Source organism: Salarias fasciatus, chromosome 4, assembly GCF_902148845.1.
Source record: "Salarias fasciatus chromosome 4, fSalaFa1.1, whole genome shotgun sequence".
In the NCBI taxonomy this organism is placed as follows: Eukaryota; Metazoa; Chordata; class Actinopteri; order Blenniiformes; family Blenniidae; genus Salarias; species Salarias fasciatus.
The window spans coordinates 13486267-13511774 of NC_043748.1; the positions used below are offsets into that span (position 1 = coordinate 13486267).

General features: G+C 43.2%; 2 protein-coding genes across 2 annotated transcripts; both read right to left on the minus strand.

The window, feature by feature from the left end:
* Window positions 1-343: 343 nt before the first annotated feature.
* Window positions 344-2041, minus strand: hmox1a (heme oxygenase 1a). The gene is made up of 6 exons (XM_030089855.1): window positions 1947-2041; window positions 1819-1868; window positions 1625-1736; window positions 1321-1536; window positions 915-1187; window positions 344-782 (listed from the first exon to the last, which is right to left on the minus strand). The coding sequence occupies exons 2-6, from the start codon at window positions 1866-1868 to the stop codon at window positions 621-623; spliced, it is 813 nt and encodes a 270-aa protein (XP_029945715.1). The 5' UTR covers window positions 1947-2041; the 3' UTR covers window positions 344-620.
* Window positions 2042-8824: 6783 nt separating this feature from the next.
* On the minus strand, window positions 8825-25197 carry gucy2ca (guanylate cyclase 2Ca). The gene is made up of 27 exons (XM_030090438.1): window positions 24990-25197; window positions 23262-23374; window positions 22907-22974; window positions 22606-22824; window positions 22408-22526; window positions 21946-22045; window positions 21161-21269; window positions 20894-21041; window positions 20171-20256; window positions 19973-20090; window positions 19801-19882; window positions 19604-19697; window positions 18622-18684; window positions 18460-18531; window positions 18271-18375; window positions 17884-17970; window positions 17583-17715; window positions 17363-17500; window positions 17063-17148; window positions 16884-16975; window positions 16588-16746; window positions 16205-16397; window positions 15947-16121; window positions 9563-9661; window positions 9281-9375; window positions 9118-9194; window positions 8825-9023 (listed from the first exon to the last, which is right to left on the minus strand). Exons 1-27 carry the CDS (start codon window positions 25195-25197, stop codon window positions 8825-8827), a joined length of 3237 nt encoding a protein of 1078 aa, XP_029946298.1.
* Window positions 25198-25508: the final 311 nt, after the last annotated feature.

Consider the following 25508-nt stretch of genomic DNA (forward strand, 5'->3'; position numbering starts at 1 on the left):
GGAGGAGATAGTGTTGTTTTGACTCCCTTGTAAAAACAAATGATTGTCTTTAAGTCTGTAATTCAAAGAAAGATTAAAGATTTAAAAACTGTTTATGCCATTAATAAAGTAGAAAAATGCCACACACTTCTGCTTTACACACACATACACACACACCCTCAGAGAATAAAAATGTTTGACATACTGCAACAACAGAAAAAAAGCTGTTGTGTTCTCAGCATTTTTTCTGTTGCCTTTCAGTCAGCAGAAGACAAAAAGATTATCACAGGTCACGCTGAATAGTCAAACATTTTCCAGTTTGTGACTCAACTTTCGAACCATGTGTTCTGTTACTCTTATTAGGCTAAAATTTTAATGTGGAAAGTGCAAAGAAATGAGACAAAGTGAAATATTTTCACATCATGATTAAACATATCACCACTGACAATTTCTCACTTTGAAAAACAGATTTTATTGAGTATTCAGGACATAACTATTTAAAGTGTTACAAAAATTAGAAATGAGTTTAAAAAGTACAGTGTAAGCATGTCTTAAAAGAGTTATTGGTTACAAAGTGTAACGATCACATTCTGATTTCACCGATAGTAAAGTGCAGTGAGTGCGTCTCCGTCACGCTGGAGCTACATGGCGTAGATTCCCGCCCCGATGGCGGACAGTGCGACGCACAGGCCCACGGCGAGCTGCACGATGGGGCTGGCCGGCAGCCCCGCGGCCGCCGGGCGCTTGGATCGGCCGCCCGATTCCGTTGTGACATTCAACATTTTCTGCAAGTCATCAAAAACCTGGAAGCAAAACAAGTTTTGAAAAACGATCAGCTCTGCAGATCCTGGATTCACTTCTTCTTTCGGCTGCGATCGGTGTGATCTGAGGTCTTTCTGGGGACGCTCACGGCTTCCCGCTGTGGCTTCTCTCACCTGGATGTTGAGCTCGAAGGACAGCACGGCCTCCTCCAGCACCTCCGCCCGCTGCTTCTCCGTCAGCTCGATGCCGTTCATGCGGCTCCTGTACAGCTGCTTGAAGCGGTTCGGGCTGCTCACGCCGGGGAAGGAGAAGAACGACAGGCCCTCGGTGCCGCTCAGCCCCAGGGACTTCTGGGTGATCTTCCCCAGCACCACGCCTCCCGACAGATCCCCGAGGTAGCGGGTGTAGGCGTGAGCCACCAGCAGCTCCGGGTTCTCCCTGCCGACCTGACAAAGACGCAGAACTTTTACCCAAAACACGATCGCAAGCGACTTAGACAGTGTCCGTCCTCATCTTTCCAACCTAGGATACAATACAAACTGTCTAATTTTCACAAAGCCTTCATCAGACTCTACTCACTTGTCTGAGCCTCTGTTGGTATCTGAGAGTGGCGGCCGGCACGATGACCTTCTTCCTCCAGTCCGAGCCCAGGAAGTGCTCCAGGTCCCGCTCCAGAGCCTCCAGGCGGGCCAGCTCCTGGGGGAAGTAAATGGGAGCGACGGCTGGGTGGGAAGCGTTCCTGTCCATCTCCTCCTCCAGAGCCCGGTAGATCTCGTAGAGGGAGCACAGCAGCACCTGACGGAAACGCGGCGGCCATCAGGACGACAGGAAAAAAAAAAACCCAGACGGAGGAATGCTCTCAGTTCTGCAGCCCGTCTCTCACCTTGTACTGCTGCAGGTTAATCTGCCCCTTCTGGTAATTCAGCATCAGCTCCGTGTTCTCCGCCCTGATGTGGTTGTGGTTTGTCGCTGCTTTGATCTGCTCGGACAGATCGCTGTGGGGGAAACAACAGATGTGTCACATCCGGAGGATGTGATGGAAACCGAAGACGGTCAGTAGCGTGAACGGACACACACCTGCCAACCGCCTCAAAGTGGTTTTTCCTGGCGCTCTTCATGGTCTCCATCTGTTTAAATGACATTAAATAGTTTTAGCGACATAAAAGAAGCGAAGAATCAAAGAGGAAGTGTGAAAGTGAACGAACCTGTGTTGAAGTGAAGCGAGCTGTCCTGTGTGCGTGTGAGAGGTCGCGGGGTCGCAGGGTGCTCTCGGCTCGGCCTTTCCCGGTGCGCTGTGGCCTCCCTGCTCTCGCCCGTGCTTTATACTGAGTCGGGGAGGAAGTGTGAGCGCTGAGTCACGTCCAACTCTCCTCCACAGCTCCTCATGCTGAGGCCGCTGCGCTGCTGCGGCGGCAGAATCACGAAACATGACCAGGCAGAAGTCAAACGCTGAACCGTGACGAAGCTCTTCTGTTAGGTTAACACAGATCAGTGTGTCTCATTCAGTGTGACTGCAGCATCCTGCTGTGTTTGGTGCTGTTCTTTATTTTCATTCATTTACCGAACACATGTTACATAAACATAACCCAACATGGGCTTTTCAATATATATTTCTGAATTATTTTTTGATACTTTCATTGTGTTGTATAACATTTTTAGCTCAGCATGATCTTTTTTCCACTGATAAAATGCTTCTTCTTTTTTATTTATTGTTAAGACTTTACTTGAAGTACCCGGTATAACACATTATAAGTAGTTATAAACACTCATAAATGATCGCAATGCTTTATAACCCACTATACAGCATACGGTTAGGGTTAGGTCCTCATGTTATAAAGCATTGTGATCACTTATGAGTGTCTATAACTATAGTTATACAGTTCTATAATGTACTTATAACGTGTTATACAGGGGTGCTTCAAGTGAAGTGTTACCTTAAATATGTATTTTTAAGTCATTTTTAAGTCTGTTTTGGCAGTTAAAATATAGATCTATCATCCACCCGTCTAATTATTTGACATGAACTTTAATTCAATAGTTCAAATGGTTCCTCAATCCATTTGACTCTGTTCATTTTGTATCTTCATAAAATCTAATAAAAAATGTTTGTATACGAAACCCATTCACTGGCCCTGTATTTCTAAAGATATTTCTGATTTTTATTTAGTTTTCTTTTTTTCTGTATGTAGCTGTTCAGGTATATCTCCATGTCTCCACTGAGGTAGACACACTGTCCCTCTGATCACAGTAGCTCTTCAGATTTTTCTGATTGGTCTGCTGCTGCTAAAGTGCTAAAGTCACTTCATTGTTAAAAAATAAATAAATAAATAAATAATAAAACACCTGCAAAACATAGTTTGTTTTGGAGTTTGAATAAAGTGTTGCGTTTTGTCCCCCAAGTGGACAAATCAAGTATAGCAGTTACATTTATTTCAATATCTTCTGCATTATAAACACAGACAGTGTTGATTTAAAGTCACACTGTTAATCTGTTTGGCTGACTGACATATCGACGCTGAGCTGAACCATCTGAGACCAGGACTCACAGTTACAGCCACGTTTCACTGATGGCAACAGCCAAACGCTGCCGTAAAGACGATCAAACACAGACTCAAGTCCAAGCGACTAAATCAGGATTTGTTCGTGTGCATCAGAATTGACTGCTTTGAGATACACTCATTTTTTTTTTCATGTACATTTCATCCTCTTCATACATGGACACTGATGTATAAAACGGAAGATGGACGTCTTTCTGTCAGTTTTCGTATGATCAGTGTTTCCCCACCTCAGACCGTCACACTGAGTGTTCAGGCTCTTTGTTTATGCGACGCTGAGCTCTCACTCTCAGGCTTCGGCCCCAGGGGGGACTCTGGTAGTGATTCACTCCTTCCTTTAAAATGCAGGAACTGAAACGCCTGTTGAACCTTCTGCGTGCCACTTCCTTTTGGGCGAGCGCCACATAGGTTGAGTTGAGGGGAGGGTAACGCAGCGGCGGCAGCTCCTCTCGTCAATCCGGGCCTGAGCTCCAGCGATGGCCCAAAGGGTCTGCGCCGCAGGGTTCCAGTGGGACGATCTGCTGGTCATCTGTGTCCGGAACAAAACCATGCAGAAGCCTGAGCACCACACAGGTGAGTTTCCCTTCACTGATCTTATTTATAAAAATGTTACACTTAAATGTGCAGCATCCCTCTTTCAGTCACGTCTTGTTTGCCGCATGTCTTATTTTCCAGTAAACAAACAGTTTAACCAGTTTTTCCAGTGGCGTCTTCATAGTTTTGCCCTGTGCCGTGTCTGTCTGACCTCCCCAGAGGCGTCCGCCAGGGCCCCCTCAGCCGCGATGGAGGGCCCGGCTCTGTGGAGCTGTGTGGTCGTGGTCACTCTGGGGTCCATCTTGGCTCTGGCAGTCTGGTTTTTCATATACAGACAACAGAGAAGACCCAGCAGCTCGTCTGGTGAGAACAGTGGTTCAAACATTTTCTCTGCTGCATTGTCCTCGTGTGAGTTTATACCGGTGTTTTTTTTTTTGTTTTTTTTTTAATACTCTATGAAGAGTTTGACCTGAAGAGCTGCTGAGATCTACCAGACATAAACGATAAATACTGGTCTGTAAAAGTGAATGATGGATTTTTCTTTGAGATCTTTTCTGGTTGGGGTCAGAGGGGTCGTCTGAGCGTCTGGTGGGGGAAGCGGGGGTCCCAGGCCAGCAGGTGCTGCAGTGTGATGCTCACCACGGTGGAAACGCCACAGTTTCTGTTCTCTTCCTCTCAGGCGTCCCATGGGTCGACCCGTCGTGTCTTAGCAGCTATTTTAGTTTTGGCACATGTGCACGTCGTGCACAGCGTGTCAGGGCCTCTGCAAACACAAACTGACATCTCCAGAAGAGAGTGTGTGAGACTGGTTGATATGTGAGCGTATTTAATAAAGTACCGTATTGGCCCGAATATAAGACGACTCCGATTATAACACGACCCCTATTTTTCAAAGATCATTTTGTGAAAAAAAAAAATGCTGAAGACAATAAGGTCACTCCTAAAACAACTTTTTATTATACAATTATTCTAAACTAAAAAACTCACAACTGAGATAACGTTTCACGAGATATAAAATTAAAAATATTACTACAGTATTGAATAAAAAATATATTCTCTTTCTCAAAATAAGAAACAATAAGCAACAAATAAGAAGCCTCAAGGGGTCAAAACTGCATAAATGATGTAAATAATTTTCCAGTGCCTTCAGTTGAATCAGGCTCTGGTGGACGTATTCTCTCATCCTTCTATCAGTCTCTCTGAAGCGTCGCTCTGGGGACCACGGAAAGCTTTTCTCATAGCGTTAGCATCTGAAGGCGTTTTTTCTGTGCTCTCCAATAAGAACGAGGCGCTCTGCTACACCAGATTTCCTGGCGTCTTGTCAGTTGTTTGATGACGCTGCTGCGTTGATCACCATCAGTTTAAAGTTGGTATCTTAACTTCGCCTCTGTTGTTGCTCAGCTGTCCAGCGTTCGAGCCGTTTAAACCAGATGATCCGCCATTTTTCATCAGATCATTTGATCTCATTTCATCGCTCCACTCGCTCTCTGGTCAGTGATACTTTGGCTCCATCTAGCGGCGCGGATGCGTATTGACCATCTACCGTAAGTCCGCGATAACACGACCCCACTTTTTAAGCTACGTTCACACCGAACGCGATTTTGCGTCAACGCGAGAAGCTGAACGCGTGTCAATTCTGAGGTCCGACGCTGAACAACGCGGTGCCAAAAGCCGCCTCCCCACCAGACGCGACGCGTCGTGTCTGGTGGGGAGGCGGGGCTTCCGGGCTTTTTCGCGGGCGGGGCTTCCGGGCTTTCCTTTCCTGTGTTGCTTTTAGCATCATGGATCCTGTCAAGCGAGCAGCTTGGCTTTATTTAATTCATACAGCCGAACCACGACGCCGTCGGCGGAGAGTACGCCGTGCCTGGGTGCACGACATTATCCAGAGACGGTCGGAGTTTGGTGAGTTTCACCATTTGCTCCAGGAGCTGCGCCAGGATGAGTGTCGCTTTCAGCGGTACTTTCGGCTGACCTGTGCCCAGTTCGATGACCTCCTGGCCCGCGTCGGCGCCCGCATCACCTACCAGACACGCTCTATGATTGGTTTGCCGCAAAATCGCGACGCGCCAAAGTTCAGATTTCCCAACTTCAGCGTCGGATGCAAAATCGCGACGCGTAGCGCCAACGCCCCGACACGCGTCCGACGCGTTGCGTCTCATCGCAGCTGGAACGCGCGTTATCATTTGTTTTCACTTGTCTTTGACGCAAAATCACAGTGAGCACTTGGCGGTGTGAACGTAGCTTTAGGATGCAATTTCTGGAAAAAAAAACATCGTATTCGGGCCAATACGGTAGTTAGAGTGTATAATTTTAAACATGTGCAGCTATATTCAGTCCTTCGCTTGCGTGATTTGTTTTGACAGCAGCTCACTTTACACTTTGCAGAGATACGAAAGATGTGAAAACCTCACGAGCAGCAGGAAGACTTTCACATCCATCCATGTAGTGATATCTGCCACATAATACATGAATCCAACGCGGGTTTACCAAGCAGACACAAAATCATTTAGCTACAAACACAGGCCAATTTAAAGAAGATTAAACTGTTATGTTAATTTTAATGCATTCATTGAAGGTTTCCACCAGAAGCAGTAATATGTCAAAGCAGTTTAAGAAACACTGCAGTGTTTAAGTGTTTAAATGATCCGGTGTTGTAAAAACTGCTGATGTGTGTGTTTAAGACAATAACGAAAAGAAGCCAAATAAGTCAATATCATATGGATAAGTGCCACAGAATGGAACATTCAGACTTTTCTCAGAATTGCCAGAATTATTTAAGCTGAATAAGATGCTTCGATTCACTTATGAATTAATTTAGGAATGTCGTTCCTCATCCGGTGTGGATATCTGGAGACGTCCTGTTGTTTTCTGCCACAGAGGCTTCGGCATCGGGACTGGAGCCCCTTCAGAAAACAGAGGCCCCCGCCAAGCAGCCCCCCACAGAGCGGAACCGTCACACGGAGCTGTTTCTCGGAGCGCCAGACGCCCCTTCACCCTGTCACCACCTGCACCCGGAGGCCCAGCGGGGTCTGAAGTGGGGGGACGGCTTCACGGCCTGCGGGGGCCCCACCGTGCACTCCGGAGGCCCCTCTGAGCACAGGATCCCACTTCCAGCCACAGAGCTGGGAGGCACCGTGCTGGTCACAACTAAAACCATGTAAAGATGGAGGACGGAACGCCGTCTAAAAGTCACACCTGATGCATCTGTGGTTATTTCAAACATGCCTTCATGTATTCTGAAGAGAGCTGTGCCTGTTCCAAACGCGTCCAGAATAAAAACGAACAAGTTGCGGATGATGCGTGACTCTGATGGAGGTACTGCATCCAGAACACAGATTCTAAAAGCAATAACAGCACTTTTTTTTTTGTGAAGCATGTGCAATGATGTAGCCTTCGTGGAGCTGGAAAGCTGGAAAGTCACCAGTTGGTGAAATTCACACAGCTGGGAGGAATTTACATGACAACAATGAATTGCAAACATGCCATTAAACATGCTGCTCATATGGGGTGCAGAATGTAAAAATTCAGTTACTGTGTAATAGGTGACATTTTGTGAACATTTAGTTCACTTTTCTCACATTTAGCTCATTTTTCTTTCATTTGAGAGAGAAATTCATGCAAAACAGAATGCTTTGTTAAAATGTGTACACGTGAAAAATAAATCTATATCTAAAATGTTAAATCAAAAGGTTTAGAAATTATGCAAAGTATGCAAAGGCATTTATTTCAGTTATACCTAAGGAGGGGAAGGATAGGATGGACTGTAAAAAATACGGACCAATTAGTGTTTTGAATGTAGATTATAAATTATTTGCTGCAATTATTGCCAAGAGAATAAATGTAATAATGTACACCTTAATAAATGAGGACCAGACAGGTTTTTATAACTAATCGACAAACCCGTGATAATATAAGAAGAGCCCTCCATAGCTTATTTCTCAAAAAAAATTCAAGGGCAGTTCTTCTCCAGCCTCGTAAACCAGCTCCGCTCACTCCTCATCCACATTTGGATTTTGGAGCTGGGGTGGGGTTTAACATTTAGTTCTAGTCCTCGACTGGTGGTCGCATCTTTCTAGATCATTGTATCTTTGTGTGTAAATGATTTTCTCTGAATTTCTGTATTGGCCAATAAAAAAAAAAAATAAAAAATCTTTGAATTTGCTTTCAAACATTATTTAATAAAACACAAATCACCACAGAAATATTTCCAATGTTCTGAAAACAAGGTAGCATTGTTGTAAGTATGAAACAGAAATGGTTCCACTGTCTCCGCAGCAGAAAAGGCTATTTACACGGTAAATAATTGGGCAAAACATTTGTGATCAACGATCATCCTGTCAGCAACATCGAAATATAAAAAAAGAGCCATCGATAAAGGGAGAGAAGGAGTCTCCCGGAGTTTAGTCCAGATATCGAACCAACACGTTCTTCAAATGGATATAAAGGATAAAGAGAGTTAAGGGTCATTGCTTATTGGGGGAGTGTAAGCAAACCTCATTATCTATGTTACAAAAAACATTCAGATTTGCTATATTTTCATGAAATTTTAATCGGCAAAACTCCACATTGTGGTTGAAGAATTGGTTATTTCTGTTTGTTAAATCCCTCAATTTTCTAACACTGGAAGATGGGCACATCAAATAAAGTGACTCCAGCCAATAAACTCTTCATGACGTGCTATGAGGAGGGCTGCAATGTGTCAAACAGAACAGCTGAGGATTTTCTCCAAGTGAAGGTTATCCAAAGGGAGATTCTTCCTTTTCATGACCAGTGAGATAAAACTATATTTGGAAACAGGTACCAAAGCACGATGTAAAAAAAAAAACCAAACATTAGGAAACACAGAGACGCCTGTGACTCTGAGGCAGGAGCATTGATCAAAGCAGGGACACACCGGCGTCACCGGCTTCCTCCAAACGACTCCTCCAACAGTCCAGCGGCGCCGATGGAGCCTGTGCAGCAGCTGCCGTTCAGGAGCCAGAGCTCCGGCGTGATCACAGCTGAGTCGTGGGACTGTCGGTGACAGCCAGGTGAAAGTACTCGGGCAGGCCGTCCTTCTGCAGGCTGCCGTTGGTCTCTCGGCGACGGATCTTGGTGGACAGGGTTTTCCTCTTCTCAAAGCCGTCTTTTCCGCGCTTCAGACTGGACATGATCATCTCAGCCAGGTCCTGCTGGAGCCGCTGGAAGTTCTCCCTGAAGAGGAGGCGATCAGACAAATGAGGGCCTTTCACGTGCAAACTGGGTATTCAAGTGTCTACAGGCTGTATTTGAATGAGACGCTACTCACGCCGTCGGTGGTGTTGGCAGATTGTACTTCCCTCCAGTGACTCCTGTTAACCAGTACGTCATCTCTTTGCCTTTTCCCTGCGGGTCAGGTGAAGAAGGCTCAGACACAGAAGATTAAACTAAGAACCACTGCAAAGGGTTCATCTGTTTCTATCACAGCCCACCTTCAGGTACGTCTCTCCTCTCTGCTCATACTCAAACTGGCAGTCTGTCCTCTGCAGGATGTTGATGGTCGACTGGCTGACGTGAATTCTCAGAGCTGGAATCATGAAAAAAACAACTGTGAACGGACTTTTCACGAAATCAAAGATGCTGTGATGTGTGTGTGTGTGTGTGTGTGTGTGTGTGTGTGTGTGTGTGTGTGTGTGTGTGTGTGTGTGTGTGTGTGTGTGTGTGTGTGTGTGTGTGTGTGTGTGTGTGTGTGTGTGTGTGTGTATGTGTCTTACGCAGGCCCGTTGACTCCATGCGTGAGGCAGTGTTCACCGTGTCGCCGAACAAACAATATCGAGGCATTTTGTTTCCCACCACACCCGCAGCACACGGCCCTGGAAGCAAAGGCAATGAAAAACAAAAAAAACGTTTAATCAGCTTCTGCACTTTTCAGCAGCTCTGTCTACACTTTAATTTCTGTTTCAACAGATTCCCGTTGTTATTTTTGTCTTAAAATTCATCAAACATTCATCCTTCAGGTCCAAATGAGCCTGACAGATAAAGTTTTCCCAACAAAAACTGATGTATTTAATATTTTAGTGGGAATCGCTGTGTTTTGGTCAGAGATGCAGACATCATGCAACAGTGAATTTATAGACAACATTGACTTTCTGCATCTTACAGAAGTAATCATTATCATAAATAACATCGTCTAAAGTTTCCATCTTGTTCAGGGTCCTTGAAAATATAAAAAGAAAAATGAAAACACTCTCAAAATGTGTTTGCACTGGACTTCCGGTGGCACTGTGAAGACGATGGCAGCTTAAAGTTTCAGCTCCTGACTGAACTACCAATAATCCCCTTAAATTCAGGAGACTTTCAACCAAAGTGTTTTTCTGTGGAGATAAATGTCAGGGGAAGAAGAAAGGGATCTTAGTATGAAGAAAAAAAGCAAAAAGAAGGACATGGATACTGAAGATACAGGCAGCAGCGGCGAAGCTAAGTTAGCAGACACGGTAACATTAGCCTCCATCCGCGACACCATTAACGAAACTATGGCTAAAGCCATGTCTGAATTGCAAAATAATATCTCGAAACAGTTGGCGGATATCGATACGAAGCTGGAGGAAACCGCAGGAAAAATTGAGACGAGTTTGCAAAGACTTGATGAAGCCGAGCGGCGCATCGGAGAGGCGGAAACATTTAACGCGGAGGTGCAGGAGGTTTAGATGCAGAAAACCCAGCTGGAACTGAGATCAAAGATCACCGAGCTTGAAGGACATTCACGCCGAAATAATATTCGGATTTATGGCATCAAGGAGGGAGCAGAAGGAACCTCAATGGCCCGCTTTGTGGAAGATTTCATACAGAAAGAACTGGGTGAGAGCATCGGTCTGGACGAGCTGGGCATTGAACGCGCACACAGAGCAGCCGGGGCCAAACCCGCTGAGACGGCACCCCCGAGATCCACGGTTGTTAGGTTCCTGAAATACTCCACCAAGGAAAAGGTTATCAGCTCGGCGTGGAAGAAAAAAATGGTGATTGACGGGAAACGAGTGTTTTTTGACCACGACTACGCAACAGGTGTGATGGAGAAACGGAGGGAATACATACCAATCAAGAAAGTCCTGAAAGAACTAGGAATCCGATTCCACACCCCGATGACAAAAATGCGTGTCTTCCTGGAGTCGGGGTCTGTCACTTACGAAAACGCAGACCAAGCCGCTGAGGATCTCCGAGCGAGGGGTTTCCCTATAACACCGAGACCCGAGGTGCAGAGAGACGCACCGCTACCGGGTCGCCGCTGGGAGATGGCGAGGAGTAGCCGTCGCGGTGGTGAGTACCAGCAGAGGATCCGAGACAGGCTCCGTGGATTTTCCCGTCAGACCGAACCGGACAGTGAGGATCGTTAAGCCACCACCTTTTGCGGTTTCCTCATTTGAAAGAGAACTATGTAAGAAAATGTGACTACCCCTTTTGGGTATTATTGTAATTGATATTTAAAAAAAAAAAAAAAAATCTATCTATTACTTAAACGCCGTTGGGACATTTTAATGGACATTTTCTGATTGAATCCGGCTTATTTTGATTTAAGAACTCGGTAGTCAGTCTACGGATGCTGATGGGAGCCACCCACACAAACTACCTGAGGGGGGCCCGCCACCTTGTGGCTGGAACACCCCCCTACACAAGAGGCTCACGAACAGTCTCTTTGATGGAAGCCCAGCTTTTCATTTATCTTTTATTTTTCTGTTCTCACTGCTGCAGCCGTTCTGTGCTGAGTGTTCAGAGACATTGTTTATTGTTGAGGATCACGAGCATGTTTTTGAGGGAACTGTTGTTAATATATGGCTCATAAGGAATTTAAGGTTATCTCCCTGAATGTAAATGGACTGACTAACCCTATCAAGAGGAGTAAAGTTATTTCAAAGATAAAGAGAGAGAAGGCAGAGATTATATTTTGGCAGGAGACTCATCTAACAAATCAAGAGCATGAAAAAATAAAAAAAATGGGTTTTAGACATACTTACTACTCATCATTTAAAACAGGACGCAAGAGAGGCGTTGCTATTTTGATGCCAAATTCTACCCATTTTGAACTTTTGTCAGAAACTAAAGATAAAGAGGGAAGGTTCATCATGGTGAAGGGTAAATTAGATAATAAAGAAGTGACTTTGCTCAATATTTATGCACCTCCAGGTAGCAACAAAGTGCTCTTTAAAAAAATACTTGAGTTGGTTTCTTGTCAGACTGTTGGAATTTTAATTTGGGCAGGCGACTTCAATATGATCTTTAACCCAAAGTTGGATACTACCAGTCTAAAGAGACAAACCACAAATACTGAAAAATGGCTTTGGAGAAGAATCCAGGATCTCGGCCTGATAGACGTCTGGAGAGATTTCCACAACCATTCTAGACAATACACATTTTACTCAAATCGACATAATGCCTACACAAGGATCGATTATCTATTCATGCATAATTCTGAGAGACATAGGTTAAAAGAATGTGAAATAAGTCAGAGGGATATATCAGACCACTCCCCCATAAACCTGAAATTACATCTGGATATTGGCTATAAGACAACAACGTGGAGATTAAATACCAGCATGCTAAACAATCCTGGGTTTAAAGAAAAAATAAAGAATGAACTAAAAACATACTTAGAGATCAATGATGATGGAAATGTGAATCCAGTAATTCTATGGGACACTGCCAAGGCAGTTTTACGAGGGAAAATTATTTCAGAAACTGCTTATGTGAAAAGGTTGAAAACTCAAAGACTCCAAGACCTGCAGAAACAACTTCTTGATCTCCAACAACTACACAGTACAAACAAAGACCCAAAACTGTTAAAACAAATGAGACCAATTAAACAAGAAATTGACAAGATATACAGTGAACAAGTGGAGAAGAAGCTAAAATTTTTGAAACAGAGACACTATGAAGCAGGCTCGAAAGCCTCCAAAATACTGGCCTGGCGATTGGAAAAAACAGCAAACACAAAACACGGTATATAAAATTAGAGACCCTGTTACTAAAAAGATAACGTACAAACTAGATGAAATACAAAAATCATTTGAGAAATACTACCAGACTTTATATACTCAACCTACAATATTCAATGCTCGTAAGGTTGATGAGTTTCTGGGCGAGCTGGACTTGCCTTCCCTTGGTAAAATACAAAATGACAAATTAATTAAAGAAATATCTCCTATAGAAATTGATAGGGTCATATCCTCCCTGAGGCCATGTAAGTCTCCAGGGACTGATGGATTCCCAGGTGAATGGTACAAATCATTTAGAGAAGAATTGGTACCACTATTAGAGAAAAGTTTCAATTACACCCTAAAAGAGGGAGTTCTCCCTCCATCGTGGAGGGAGGCTACCATATCAATAATCCCAAAAGAGGGTAAGGACTTAACAGAATGTGGCTCATATAGACCTATCAGCGTCTTGAATCAGGACTATAAAATATTTGCAGCTATTTTAACAAGAAGAATGGAGGAGGTGATGCCTGACTTGATTGATGAAGATCAATCTGGTTTTATCAAATGTCGGCAGACCCAAGATAATATAAGGAGGTGCCTTCATATCATTGAACACATAGAGAAGGAAAAACTGAGGGCAATTTTACTGAGCGTGGATGCAGAAAAAGCATTTGACTCAGTGGGATGGCAGTTTCTCTATAAAGTAATGGGAAAATTCGGATTTCATGAGAAGTTTATCACGAGTATTAAAACACTATATACAGCTCCAATGGCCAGAATCAAAGTGAATGGTGGTTTGTCCAACTCAATACATCTGCAGCGAGGCTGTCGCCAAGGTTGCCCAGCCAGCCCACTACTTTTCAATCTGTTTATTGAACCGCTTGCTCAAGCCATTAGACAAGATCTGGATTTGGAAGGTATCATAATAAGAGATACTGAGCATAAAATATGTCTTTTCGCAGATGATGTTTTGGTCAGTCTCAAGAACCCAGAACTAGGAGTTCCTAGACTAATGGATTTGCTACAGGAATATGGAGCCTTGTCAGGCTATACTCTGAACATTGACAAGACACAAGCTTTGGTATTTAACTTCGTTTCATCCCCAGTGCTTAAAAATAAATACAGATTTAATTGGGACTCCACTTCCATTAAATATTTAGGTGTGACGTTAACAAAGGACATATCCCTGTTGTATTCTAAAAATTATATACAAATTAACACATCAATAAAAGAGGATCTGGATAGATGGGCCCCTTTACCCCTTGATATTGGAAGCAGAATAATGGTGATAAAAACTAACATTTTGCCCAGATTACTTTACCTATTTCAGTCCCTACCCATACATATCCCAGACAATCAATTTAGAGAATGGGACAAGCTGATTTCTCGGTTTATCTGGAGCAGCAAAGCTCCTAGAGTGAGATATAAAACATTGCAGTTGCCAAAAGCTAGTGGAGGGATGGGCTTACCAAACCTTAAAGACTATTATTTGGCAGCACAGGTAAAACCACTCTTGCTCTGGTGTAACCAGGAATATATCTCAAAATGGAAAGCTATGGAGTTGTCACTGTTAGATCGACCCCTGCAGAGCCTGCTAGGATTACCTCAGACCACTAAACTGTATGACATCCAAAGTCAGTGGGTCAGGCTCGCTATAGATATTTGGTGTAGCATAGTAAAACAACTTAACATTCAAAAAGAAATGCGAATCTTAGCATGGCCAGTGTATGATCCAGAGTTTAACCCGGCTGTGGAGGGTGGAGGGTTCGTTCAGTGGGAAAGACAAGGCCTCACAGCTCTGTGTCTGTTGGTGGAGAAGGGGGAACTTATGGACTTTAAAGCCATGTCAAAGAGATATAGCTTAAGCCAACAGGATTTTTATAGGTACCTTCAACTCCGCCACTATTTTAACAAAAATGTAAAAGAACTCCTTCCAGAAAAAATGACAGGTATAACACAAATGTTCATCAAAGCATATAATGGCAAACTCTCTAAAAAGATCATTGGAGAATTGTACAGGTATATAGTAGAATTGCGAGGCCACTCAACATTTTATGTAAAAGCCAAGTGGGAAGAGGAACTAGGAATTGTAATTACTCCTGAACAATGGACAAATATAATTAATACCCAAATTACAACTACAGGTTCACATACATGGAGGGATTTTTCATGGAAAAACTGTATGAGGTTTTTCATAACTCCACAACAAAAGTCTAAGCAAACAGGGACACAACCCAAATGTTGGAGGGGATGTGGTAATGAAAAAGCTAATCACTCACACATATTTTGGGAATGTCCTATGCTTCAAACCTTCTGGGAGAGTGTACATGCTATTATTAAATCAGTCCTATGTTTTGATATTGAATTCACTTCTTTGTCATTTTACTTGGGGGATATGGACCTAAATCTAACCAGAGATGACCGATATCTGCTAAAAATCTTTATGGTTGCAGGTAAAAAGGCTGTAACAAGGAGGTGGCTCAGTGCAGAGCCCCCCAACACCAGCCAATGGATAGCTATTGTAACAAATATCCAGTGCATGGAATGTTTGACCTACAGTTTACGACTCCAAAAGGATAAATATGATGCCATGTGGCGAAAATGGGACCTATACCTCACAACTAGAGATGATAACCTGCTTTGTTCTTAATTTCTGTTTTATTCCACTGCTTGTACAAAGTTATGCTCTTATTCTCACTTGTTATTGTTTTCACTACTGTTCTACATCTTGATTATCATGAGTATTTGTATTATTGTTTAAACTTCTGATTTTTTGTTATTGCTTTTTTGGTTAAAAATAAAGTATTAAAAAAAAAAATGTGTTTGCACTAAAACAAAGTGGAAAATTTAGAGCTGAACTAAAGTAGCCTGAAACCCTTGATTCACACTGTTCTGCCACTAGATGTCAGCAGCATCACAGCAAGCAGAAACACTCCCCAGATAAAAGGAAACCGGCATTATGGGAAAATTGGTCAAAAGAAATTAAATGTAAACTAGAAAAGAATCCATATGTAGACTTAAACAGGCTTGATACATGCAAAAGTGTTTTTTTTTAATTGAAAGGTGATAATTATCTAGGAAAAAAAAAAGGATGCTGTCAAAAAATGTTTGAAATTAGAAAAAAAAAAAGATCCAAATCAATGTAGAGCAGCTACATTAGACGTGTGAGCTTATTGAAGGCGACACTACCTGAGTGCACGCCGATCCGGATCCACAGAGGGATCCCGGGCAGGTGCTGCAGTTCAAATGTGGCCATAAATGACAGGATGTCGAGGGCCATGTGGGCGATGTCCACTGCGTGCCTGTTCCCGTTGCGCTTGGGCAAACCTGACGCCACCATGTAGGCGTCTCCGATCGTCTCAACCTGAGTCACGGTGAAAAAGACGACATGAGATCCTCCTGAGTCCCTGGAGGCTCCCGGTGCTCCCGCGGCCCCCGGTAAGCTACCTTGTAGACGTCGTGGTGGTCGAGGATGCTGTCAAAGTTCTTGTAGATGTCGTTGAGCATGTCCACCACCTCCATCGGGGTGCTGTAGTGGCAGAGGGTGGTGAATCCCACAATGTCGCTGAAGTAAATGGTCACCTCCTCAAACAGCTCGGGCTCCACTCGGCCCGTCTCCTTCAGGGACCGAACCACGGGGCTGAGGGGACGCAGAGAGAGGCGGAGGGGTGGGGGGGGGTCAATACACAGCAAAGATCCTGGGCACTAAAGTAAAGAAGCCAAGCACTGAGATCACGAAATCAGTCGATAGATTTAAGAGGAAATGTTTCCGTTTCCTCTTGATATTACTGGAAAGAAGCAGGAGATGATGCATAAGGACGTGGACTGACGCGGGAAGCAGCATGAAGTTGAGGCGGTCCGCTCGGTCCCGCTCTGCTTTGTACAGAGACGTCCGCTCCTCCACCAGGCGCTCCAGCGTCTTGGAGTACATCTGCAGGCGGCGGATCAGGTTGTCCATGTACGTCTCGGTGGCTTGGTTGTGCAAGTTGCTGCAAGCGATCAGAAACATTTCGCGTCAATATTGAAACTTCAGAACTCTCACTTTTAACCTGCAGATCAAAAAGCATTGGTATCATGGGTTTAAAATTCAATTATATAAATATGTGTGCTGAAGCCTTCAGCTGACCTGAAGATCTTTCCCAGTGTTGACTCGATTTTCTTGAAATCCGGCCTCCGCTCTGGATCTTCATCCCAGCAGTTTGTTATCAGCATGTACAGCTGAAGACACACGTGAAAAAGTTCAGAGAAGTCGAACTAACGGGTCCACGTTGAAACAACGCGCTGACTATTACTGTCTGTTTTTACCTCGATGTCCCGTTCTGACATGCCGTCGAAGTAAAGGTCGGGTCTGAAGACGGTGGCGCTGGGATACTGGACTCTGTACAGCTTCTCTGGAGGAAAAAGCAGTTTTGAAATCCCATGAAATCAATCAAACTTTATCTAAATAGCATTTTCATGGAATGTGCTTCATGGGAAGCTCAATGCAGTGAAGGGAAAGGGGATTACAAAGAAACAGAAGGTGCGAAAGAAGAATGGGGTCTTTAAAATATAAGTGATTATTCATATTCACTTTTTGAGGTTTGCACCAGTAGAAATGAGGCTTACCTGCTTTACTGGTGCAGAACTGTGAGTAGAACGGCGGTCGCCTCAATACGATCTCATGAGCAATGATGGCGTAGCTGTAGACGTCGCCTTTTTGAGACACGCCGTCTTTACGGAGGTGCTCGGGGGCCGTCCACAGGTCTGAGAGGAGCGGAGAAGAAACAGAGTTCTGAACCTTTCGCAGGATGAATAATCAGCAGGGATGATGAGGAAAAAGACTGACCCCGGCCGGGTTTCAGGATGGTGTGGCAGCCGAAGTCCGTGATCTTGACCACCATGCGGTTGTCGACCACGCAGTTGGTGGACTTGAGGCGACCGTGGACCTGAATGTTACTGGAGTGGAGGTAAGACATGCCCTGTACAAGACACAGCAAGAAGGAAAACCATTTTAAGTTTTAAAACTGGAAGACACAGTTCAGGACTTCCAATGGGAACAGTGCAGGGAACAAGCATCATGCTGCACTTAACATCCTTTAAATCAGTAACTTGGATTGAAAAACATGCACAAACCAAATGAACAGTACCTTTGCAATGTCATACATGACCGATATCTTAAACTCCATGTCCAAGAAGGTTTCATCCGGATACGAGATCCTGTCATTGAGGATGTACTGAGAAGAAGAGAGCAGAAAACCCATGTTTGGACGTTGATGTGTTTTTCTGTTCTTCACACTGACTGATCAAGCGAAATCTGTGGAATATCAAACACGGGCTAAAGAAGGGCCAAGTCTAGATCGGACCCACAGCATTCTGTGATGCAAGCGTGCCAACCGCTACACCACTGTGTCGCTGCTCAACATGCACATGTGAGATGGAGAAAAAAAAATAAAAAAGAATCAGATAGGATATCCTGCCAGATAATGAGGGATCTGATAACCTCCATAAAGCAGCGCCGACTGCTGAGCTCTCACCCTGAGCGAGCCCCTCTGGCAGAGCTCGAACACGCCGTACACGCCGTACTCAAACTTCACCGTGCCGTAAAACTTGGTCAGGTTGTAGTAATCGATACGCAGCAGCTGCAACGTGAAAGCGGGCAGGAGGTGAGCGAGGCGGACTCTGTTTTCATCCACTTTCCTTCACAGGAAGAGGAAAAAGCTTACAGTGTTGAGCTCGATCCTCTGGCTCTCTGTGAAGTCGCCGTCTATGTGTTGCAGCTCTTTTAAAATCACTGGCTGGGAAAAAAAGGAGAAATAAAAGAAACGTTTCACATAATAATTTGGTTATTCTGTCAGCTTGACGCTGATATTTAAAGACAGTGATACCTTTTTGTCGTAGCGGCCGCGATGGTTGAAGTATGTACTGTCCTTCCTCTTATCGTCATCGATCTGTTACATAAAACACACATCGAGCGTCTCATCGTAAATGGACCTCATATCACTGCTTCAGCACTTTCTGAGCACTTTCACCCATTCAGGCGCACAAAACAACACAGACAGCTGCCATGCAGGGGGCTCAAAGTCCAGCCTTGGGGGAGAAATTGGAGGTCCAGTGTCTTTCCTAAGGTCACGTCTGCACTGGAAGACGACCTGCTCGTTTTTAACCACTCCAGTGAAATTAGAACATTTATGATTTACACACACTTTAGCAATCAAACACTATAAGAAATGTGTCATTCATAAAAAACAAGGCTAAAACACGAAGCGGTAAAGACACGCAAGAAGAAAACCTCCATCTAAGTCCTACATAAAAATACAAACACACACACACATGCATTTAGAGGAAAATGCTCTTTTTGCTTTAGATTTACTTTTTAAATGCAACTTCTGAGATGTTTGTTGACTGCCTTGCTTCAACCATTTTCCATACAGGACAGTTCCACCTAAGAAAGGCCCGGACCGCCATAGAAACCTTTAAATTTAACATTTGGAGTTTTTCTCTGTTTTGGCACAGAGAACAAAAATTTCTAGATTTTTAGGAAAACCAAACAATTACTGTGGAAAATCACTACAATCTCAAAATGAAGCCAATTTTAATAATACCTCATGGTGTAAAATGCATTGAAATGTAAAACAAACTGTTGTATCATGGATGTTTTTGCAAACTCATCCTGGCAGCATCGTCTTGAACAGTTCAGGCCAGTCAGGGTCATAGGACGATTAATTATTAATGATAATAATAGTAATAGTAATACTGTACTTTATCTCAGCTCATTTTCTGCAGCCTCATCTTTCACTTCTTATGTCACGCTGTGGAAATGACATCAGCCAATCGCTCGGCTCTCGGCAGGCTGGTGGATTTTTTTACCTTCAGTGACACCTCCTTCTCGTCCAGAGGGCCGATCAGGTGCGGATCGATGTGCGACCACTTCTTCCGCATGTGACGCTCTTTTCTGTTCTTCCTGTCGGTGTTCAATCAAACAGTAAACACAGGATCTACACACCCCTTATTCCGCTTACAGGCTTTCGTGTGTTTAATTTCAGCGGCATGTGTTGGCTCTTTACCTGTAGAAAATGAGAGCGACCGCCGTCACGATCACTACACTGAGGCTCAACACGACTACGGTTATTTCCTGCGTGTCAAAAGCTGAAAACACACACACACACAGGTACAGTTACAGATTTCAAGCTTCAGAATATTCAGCTGTCGTCAGAGCGTAGTGTTCCTCACTGTTGCTGCTGGGCTCCTCCAGCCGGTCCAGAGGGAGAGTGCCTCCCCTCCACACCAGCGCGGGGTTCGGGCTCACCATGATGCTTTCGTTCGTTGACGTATCATAAACCAGCAGCGTTTCATACTGAAGACAGACAGAAGGCGTGCGGTTTGAAAGCAGCTCCTTCACAGCCGGCGTCACTCTTAAACGGTCAGTGGTCTCACCATTCCGGTCAACGTGGACGTGTAGATCACGGAGAAGTTAACGTCTCTGTCGCCGTACTGATCGAGCACGTAGCGTCCTCCCATCCCTGATCACAGAAACACAAAACAGTCAGGTCTTTCTTTTTTTTTTTTTTTTTAATTTCCTGCAAATGTTAAATGATTATTTTGGATTTGAGCCCAAGAAGTGATGAGAAATATTGACTCAAAGCGAGTCAGCAAGGACTGCAAACACAATTGAATTATTTTACTGGATACTTTCCCAAATAATAAGTCATAAACTGCAGCTGCTAAAACATGAGAGGCCTGAAAAGAAAACATGTAAACATGAAAAAGTACAAAGTGGCTTGAGGACATGAAACAATCAATAAAATCCATAATGAGCTTGTAAAATGGTCCAATATTCCTCCAAACCAAACACACTCCTAACAAAATGACACACCATTTCATTCAATATAGGGCAGCGGCGGATTAGAGGTTAGAGGAGCAAGTTTGTGACCGAAGGTTTGAGGGAATCATGTCAGTGAAATATTTAAATCTTCCATTTTAATTTCTTATTTTGATCTCCACTTTTGCATGAAATTGTCTTGAATTTGTGCAAAGAGAAAAAATCTTTGCAGGAATGTTGTGACTACCTGTCCCTCCATTTGTTGTTTCTGTTAAACGTACTAAGAGCTTTCTTCCGTTTGTGAAACGTTTCCATCATCTCAAATGTCGCGTACTGACCGTCAAAGGTGACGTTGGCAAACGGGTGCAGAGCTGGAGTGTCGTTGAGGAACACGTTGCTGCGTTGTTGCCTGCTGAGCATCCTCTCTCTGAGCACTTTACCAAACAGCAGCGCTCCGTCGTGGTATCCGGCCACGTAGTCGTTTCTCTGAGGAGCGCAGCAAAAAGACAGACGCGCTTCATGTCTGTTCACACATTCAGAGTGGCCCAAAATAAAGCAGGAACAGGACTCAGGCTGAGGAGGTGGACGTCTGCAGCGCTGCTCACCGTGTTGTTGTAGGAAGTGTTGTATGCCTTGTAGTTCCTCTGTGGTAGAGTGACCACCAGGACGTCCTCCATGCCTTTAGTGGATGTTCTGTTATCATAGTACTCGGTGCTAAACGGAAGGGAAAGGCGATGCATTATTCTTGCTCTGCCTTCTGATAGTAGTTAACATGGCGTTCAGTCAGACACAAGAAAACCAGGTGCTGAGAGAAAAGTCCTGTGTTAGATTAAATGTGTTAATTGTATTACAGTGTCATTGAATCAAGTAAATAATTGTTACAAATCTGTCCAGTGAAGTTCTAGTTATTGATTTTTTTCTTCTTTCTTATGACGCGCTCTTCGATAAGGGAATAGGAAACTGGCATTTGATCAAAAAAAGGCTGCTGACATGGTTTGGAAAAAGATAAAGGAAATTCTTCAGTTGTAAAAGAAACTATATTGATGCTAGTTGACCTTCACCTGAATGAAAATAGGTATGGCCTTTGTCTGTGCCTTAGTAAATATGGTTGATAACCGTCCTGAGCTTTCTTGGCCTTTGCCTGATTGGAAATGGTGAAACCAAGCACCAGAACAAGGGACTTTCCGGCGTCACTGGATCAAACTGTTGTGGACAACACATGGATATATACTGCGTGTGCGTTTTGTATTCACAGTGCACTTACACTGTTATTTTTTTACCTCATATTTCCAGCAGGTTTCTTAATTCTGACTTCTATTTTGACAATAGGACGCTTTGTGATAAAAAAAAAAAATGGGGTTAATAGGAGTAACACTTTGGCCAAACTTACTTGTAAACATTAAGGAGAATGAATATGGTGTCTTCGAGGATCACATCTGCCTTTCTCTTTATGGAAACGATGTCTTGGACGCCGCCACACATAATAAAAACTGAAGGGAATCAAGCAGATTTGCATCAAATGACAGAGAAATTGTTGAGCAGAGCAGTTTTTTTCTTTACAGTGCCTTCCAGAAAAACAACAATAATAATACATTATTATTTGATTTATTATTATTTGATACATATTTGATTTTACAGTACTCAAAGAAGCTTCACATAAAAAAAGGATTAGAATGAAAACTTTTCAGACGTTAGTGGCAGATACGTCAGAATCTGCTAATTCAAGGAATCCACACTTTTGTCCTTTAAGGTAAGAGTATTAAAAGTATATTCTAGAAAGAGTCACAGACTGGTTTTCTTTGACCAAACTGAAAAGTTCCGTCCCCGAGTCGTGCTGATGTTTAATACCCACTGTTGCTGTGTCTTTTTGAAGACTTCAGCGCTGTGATCAGGTCTTCCTCCCTGCGCAGCATCTCCCTGTTTGTATTTGTAGCGAAGGTGAAAGACGCTGCTTCCATGGCATTGATGTACCTGTGGACAAATGAAAGCTGGTGAAATTTAAAGGTCCCTTGAAGACGGAATATCGATTCTCAGGTCAGACGGTGCTCACCAGAAACAGTCTTCAGTGAAATTTTCAGTCATTTTGTAGACATAGACTCGCTCCCAAGGATCCTTAAAAGGCAGACTTAGATTATTGAAGTTGAGGAAAAAGTCGGTGATCTTTCTTGCCGGGGGGAGGAGTCGGGTCAGTTTGGGTTTGAAGTCACAGGCGAGGCCGAAGCTCCCAGCAGAGATGATGGGTATGGTCAGGCTGAAGCCAACGTCCTGACTGAGGCAGAGACAGAAAGGCAGAATGTCAAAGAAGGGCCAACATTATACATTTGATGAAAACCAAAGTGAATTATACTCACTCCACTAACTGGAAGGTTGCAAAAGTACAAGACGGACCCAGCATGATGCATCCCACTTGATTTTTCTTCTGCAGAAAGTGACACCACATGGATTTAGCTTGAGGCCAGTGAGTTAATGTGCCTAATCTGTGAGAAAACTAATGCAAAACTGCATTTATGGCAATCTGTGTCCATTTAAATCATCATTTCACTATTTTATTAATACCCTGGTTTATTCTGACTGCTTCCATTTTGAATACAGAAAGTCCTCTGATCATCTCTGAGCCACTCAAACCTCTCACCTTCACATTCTGTATTGTTATCAATGTAACATTCACCCTTACAGCCATATTTTAAAGAATTCGACTTCACTCACATGTAGGTTTTTGAGTATCGTCACCCCTTCGCAGGTGCTGCTATCACAGCCCTGCCGGTTGTATCCCTCGGTGGTAAAGCCATTGTAGTTGGCCGTCAGTGTGAAATTCAAACCTTTAGTCATAGAAAAAAACAAAAGATAAAGAGTCATTAATGTCCAGACTGAACTCATTAATCTCTCTGGGTTGTTCAGATTAGATTAGAGGGACCATGTCACCCGCAGATCAATGATCCGTGTGCAATTACTCGCCGAAAAAGTAACGACATTCATCCATATCAGTATTAAAAAAACACATCGGACAAAGGTAATTAGATAATAACAGGATACAAAGATGAAAACCCTTAAGCAAAGTAATTGCAGACAATAAATATTGTGTAATAAGTTATTTAAATTAAGTAGTTTCATTTGAATAAAACACCTTTAAGCATTCTAAATCTACATTTTACTAAAAACCGAACACATTTAACAGTGTGGCAAAATGTATGGCGGTTAATAAAGGTTTACCACAAGGCATGAACACAGGAAACAGATTTATTTCAGATTTTTGGCCTGAAATCCTTTATAACAACTCTTTAAATGAAAATTTGGGGACTTCAACACAGTAACAAGTTTGGTTAAGAGCCTAATTTGAATTTCTGTCCCATAATGAGCCTTTGTATGCATGGACAAACTGAGCTCCAGTAAAGTGTTTAACCTGCAAGTCAACCACTAATATAACAAACCCAATTCTACCGAAGTAATATCATTTATTTACTGCATCACAATCAGCTAAAATGAGTTAAAATAGTAACATTAGAAGAACAGTTAAATGTAGATATAACCCAACAACCGCAATTATGAGTATGAGGGATGAAAAGAAAGAAACAAAAAACCCAAACAGTTAAACAAGAAATACTTCCAGCATTAACACACAGGGATGATAGATATCTGTCTCTCATGGTTAGGTTTAATAAATAGTGATAAGAAATGTAAGAAAATAGCGATATGCAATATCATGTTGTCGATTTATCAGAGGAAAAAGCGCTCAGGTGCCAAGCCTTTACTGACTGATAAACACCAAAAGTGTGTCATTCACATGCTAAATGCATTTATTTACGATAACACTGCTCCACTCCAGCTGAAAAGGCCAGAAAGACAAGTCTTGAAACCAAATTCATCTATCATGTATGAGTGTCACAATATACACAACACGCACAGTCCATGCACACCCGAAACCTTATCGATGAAATCCAAATTCATTTTTATATATTTTCAATGGTGTCCACCACAGAACTTTTTTAAAATAAATTTTTGGAAGAAAAAAAAAAAAGTGCCAACATTGCCTTTTTTTGGAAAATTCACCCAAAATCAAGACGTCAGCTGCACCGTTGCTGGAATATTCTGTAAGCACAATCTGCTACGTGCATCCATGGAAGCCTCGAGAAACACAGCTGACCCCACACACACTCTGTGTAAGTCTCTAAAAAGTAGGCACAGAAACAAAAACCTATAATCTCTTTTAATGATCTAAAACGTGTTTTATTTTCACTCCATACTATATTACCTTTTCATTCTACTGCTTTCATTCCCTCACCAGCAATATTAAGTTATAGTTTTCTTTATTGTGTGTAAAAAGACCAACTTCCTTCTCTTTAGGTTTCACTGTTCTGGGCTCCATAATGTAATTTGAAGCCATTTGTTGTTTGTTCCACCAGTTTGTCTTCATGTACTGCGACTATTCATCCATACCGTGTTTCTCATTCTCCATCCTGTCCACCTCAATAGCTCGCTCCACAGCCTCCTGAACAAAAGGCCGACTCCATTCATAAGTGTCGTCCTCCAGCAGCACGACATTCATTATGTATGCATGGTGGGACGATAAACAGTCATCCAGCATGTCGCTGGCCGCCGCCGCCGCCACGATCAACACTCCCAGGTAAGTCAACCAGCGGTGCATTGTGTGATCCCTGGGAAAGTCCGGTTTCTCTCAGATTCCTGGGTCTTCTCCTCAGTCTCTACATGTCAAGAACCAAACAAAGGCTTCTTTTTATATGTGTCCACAAGAATAAATCCTCTCCAGAGACGACCAAGTCCAAAACAAGAAGCGAGCTCAGGTTCTTCAGTAAGACGTCCAAAATCCAGGTAAGACAAAACTGAACAAGACTTTTTATGGAAGATCTCAACTCCAACTGTGTTCAATAAATCCAAAAGCTTGAAAAAAAGGGGGGGAAAGAAAATAGGGCAGAAAGAGCAGGTTTAACTGCGTTT

Bases quoted from the DNA above. Each gene is read 5' to 3' on its own strand.
- hmox1a (XM_030089855.1), bottom strand. From the start codon at position 1,868: ATGGAGACCATGAAGAGCGCCAGGAAAAACCACTTTGAGGCGGTTGGC. The intron at 1,537-1,624 runs GTGAGAGACGGG...CGTTTCCGTCAG, and splicing joins TTAACCTGCAGCAGTACAAG to GTGCTGCTGTGCTCCCTCTA. The intron at 1,188-1,320 runs GTGAGTAGAGTC...CGTCTTTGTCAG, and splicing joins ACCAACAGAGGCTCAGACAA to GTCGGCAGGGAGAACCCGGA.
- gucy2ca (XM_030090438.1), bottom strand. From the start codon at position 25,197: ATGCACCGCTGGTTGACTTACCTGGGAGTGTTGATCGTGGCGGCGGCG. The intron at 23,375-24,989 runs GTATGGATGAAT...CTATGACTAAAG, and splicing joins GATGGAGAATGAGAAACACG to GTTTGAATTTCACACTGACG. The intron at 20,257-20,893 runs GTCAGTACGCGA...TTCTGTGATCAG, and splicing joins TGCCAACGTCACCTTTGACG to GGATGGGAGGACGCTACGTG.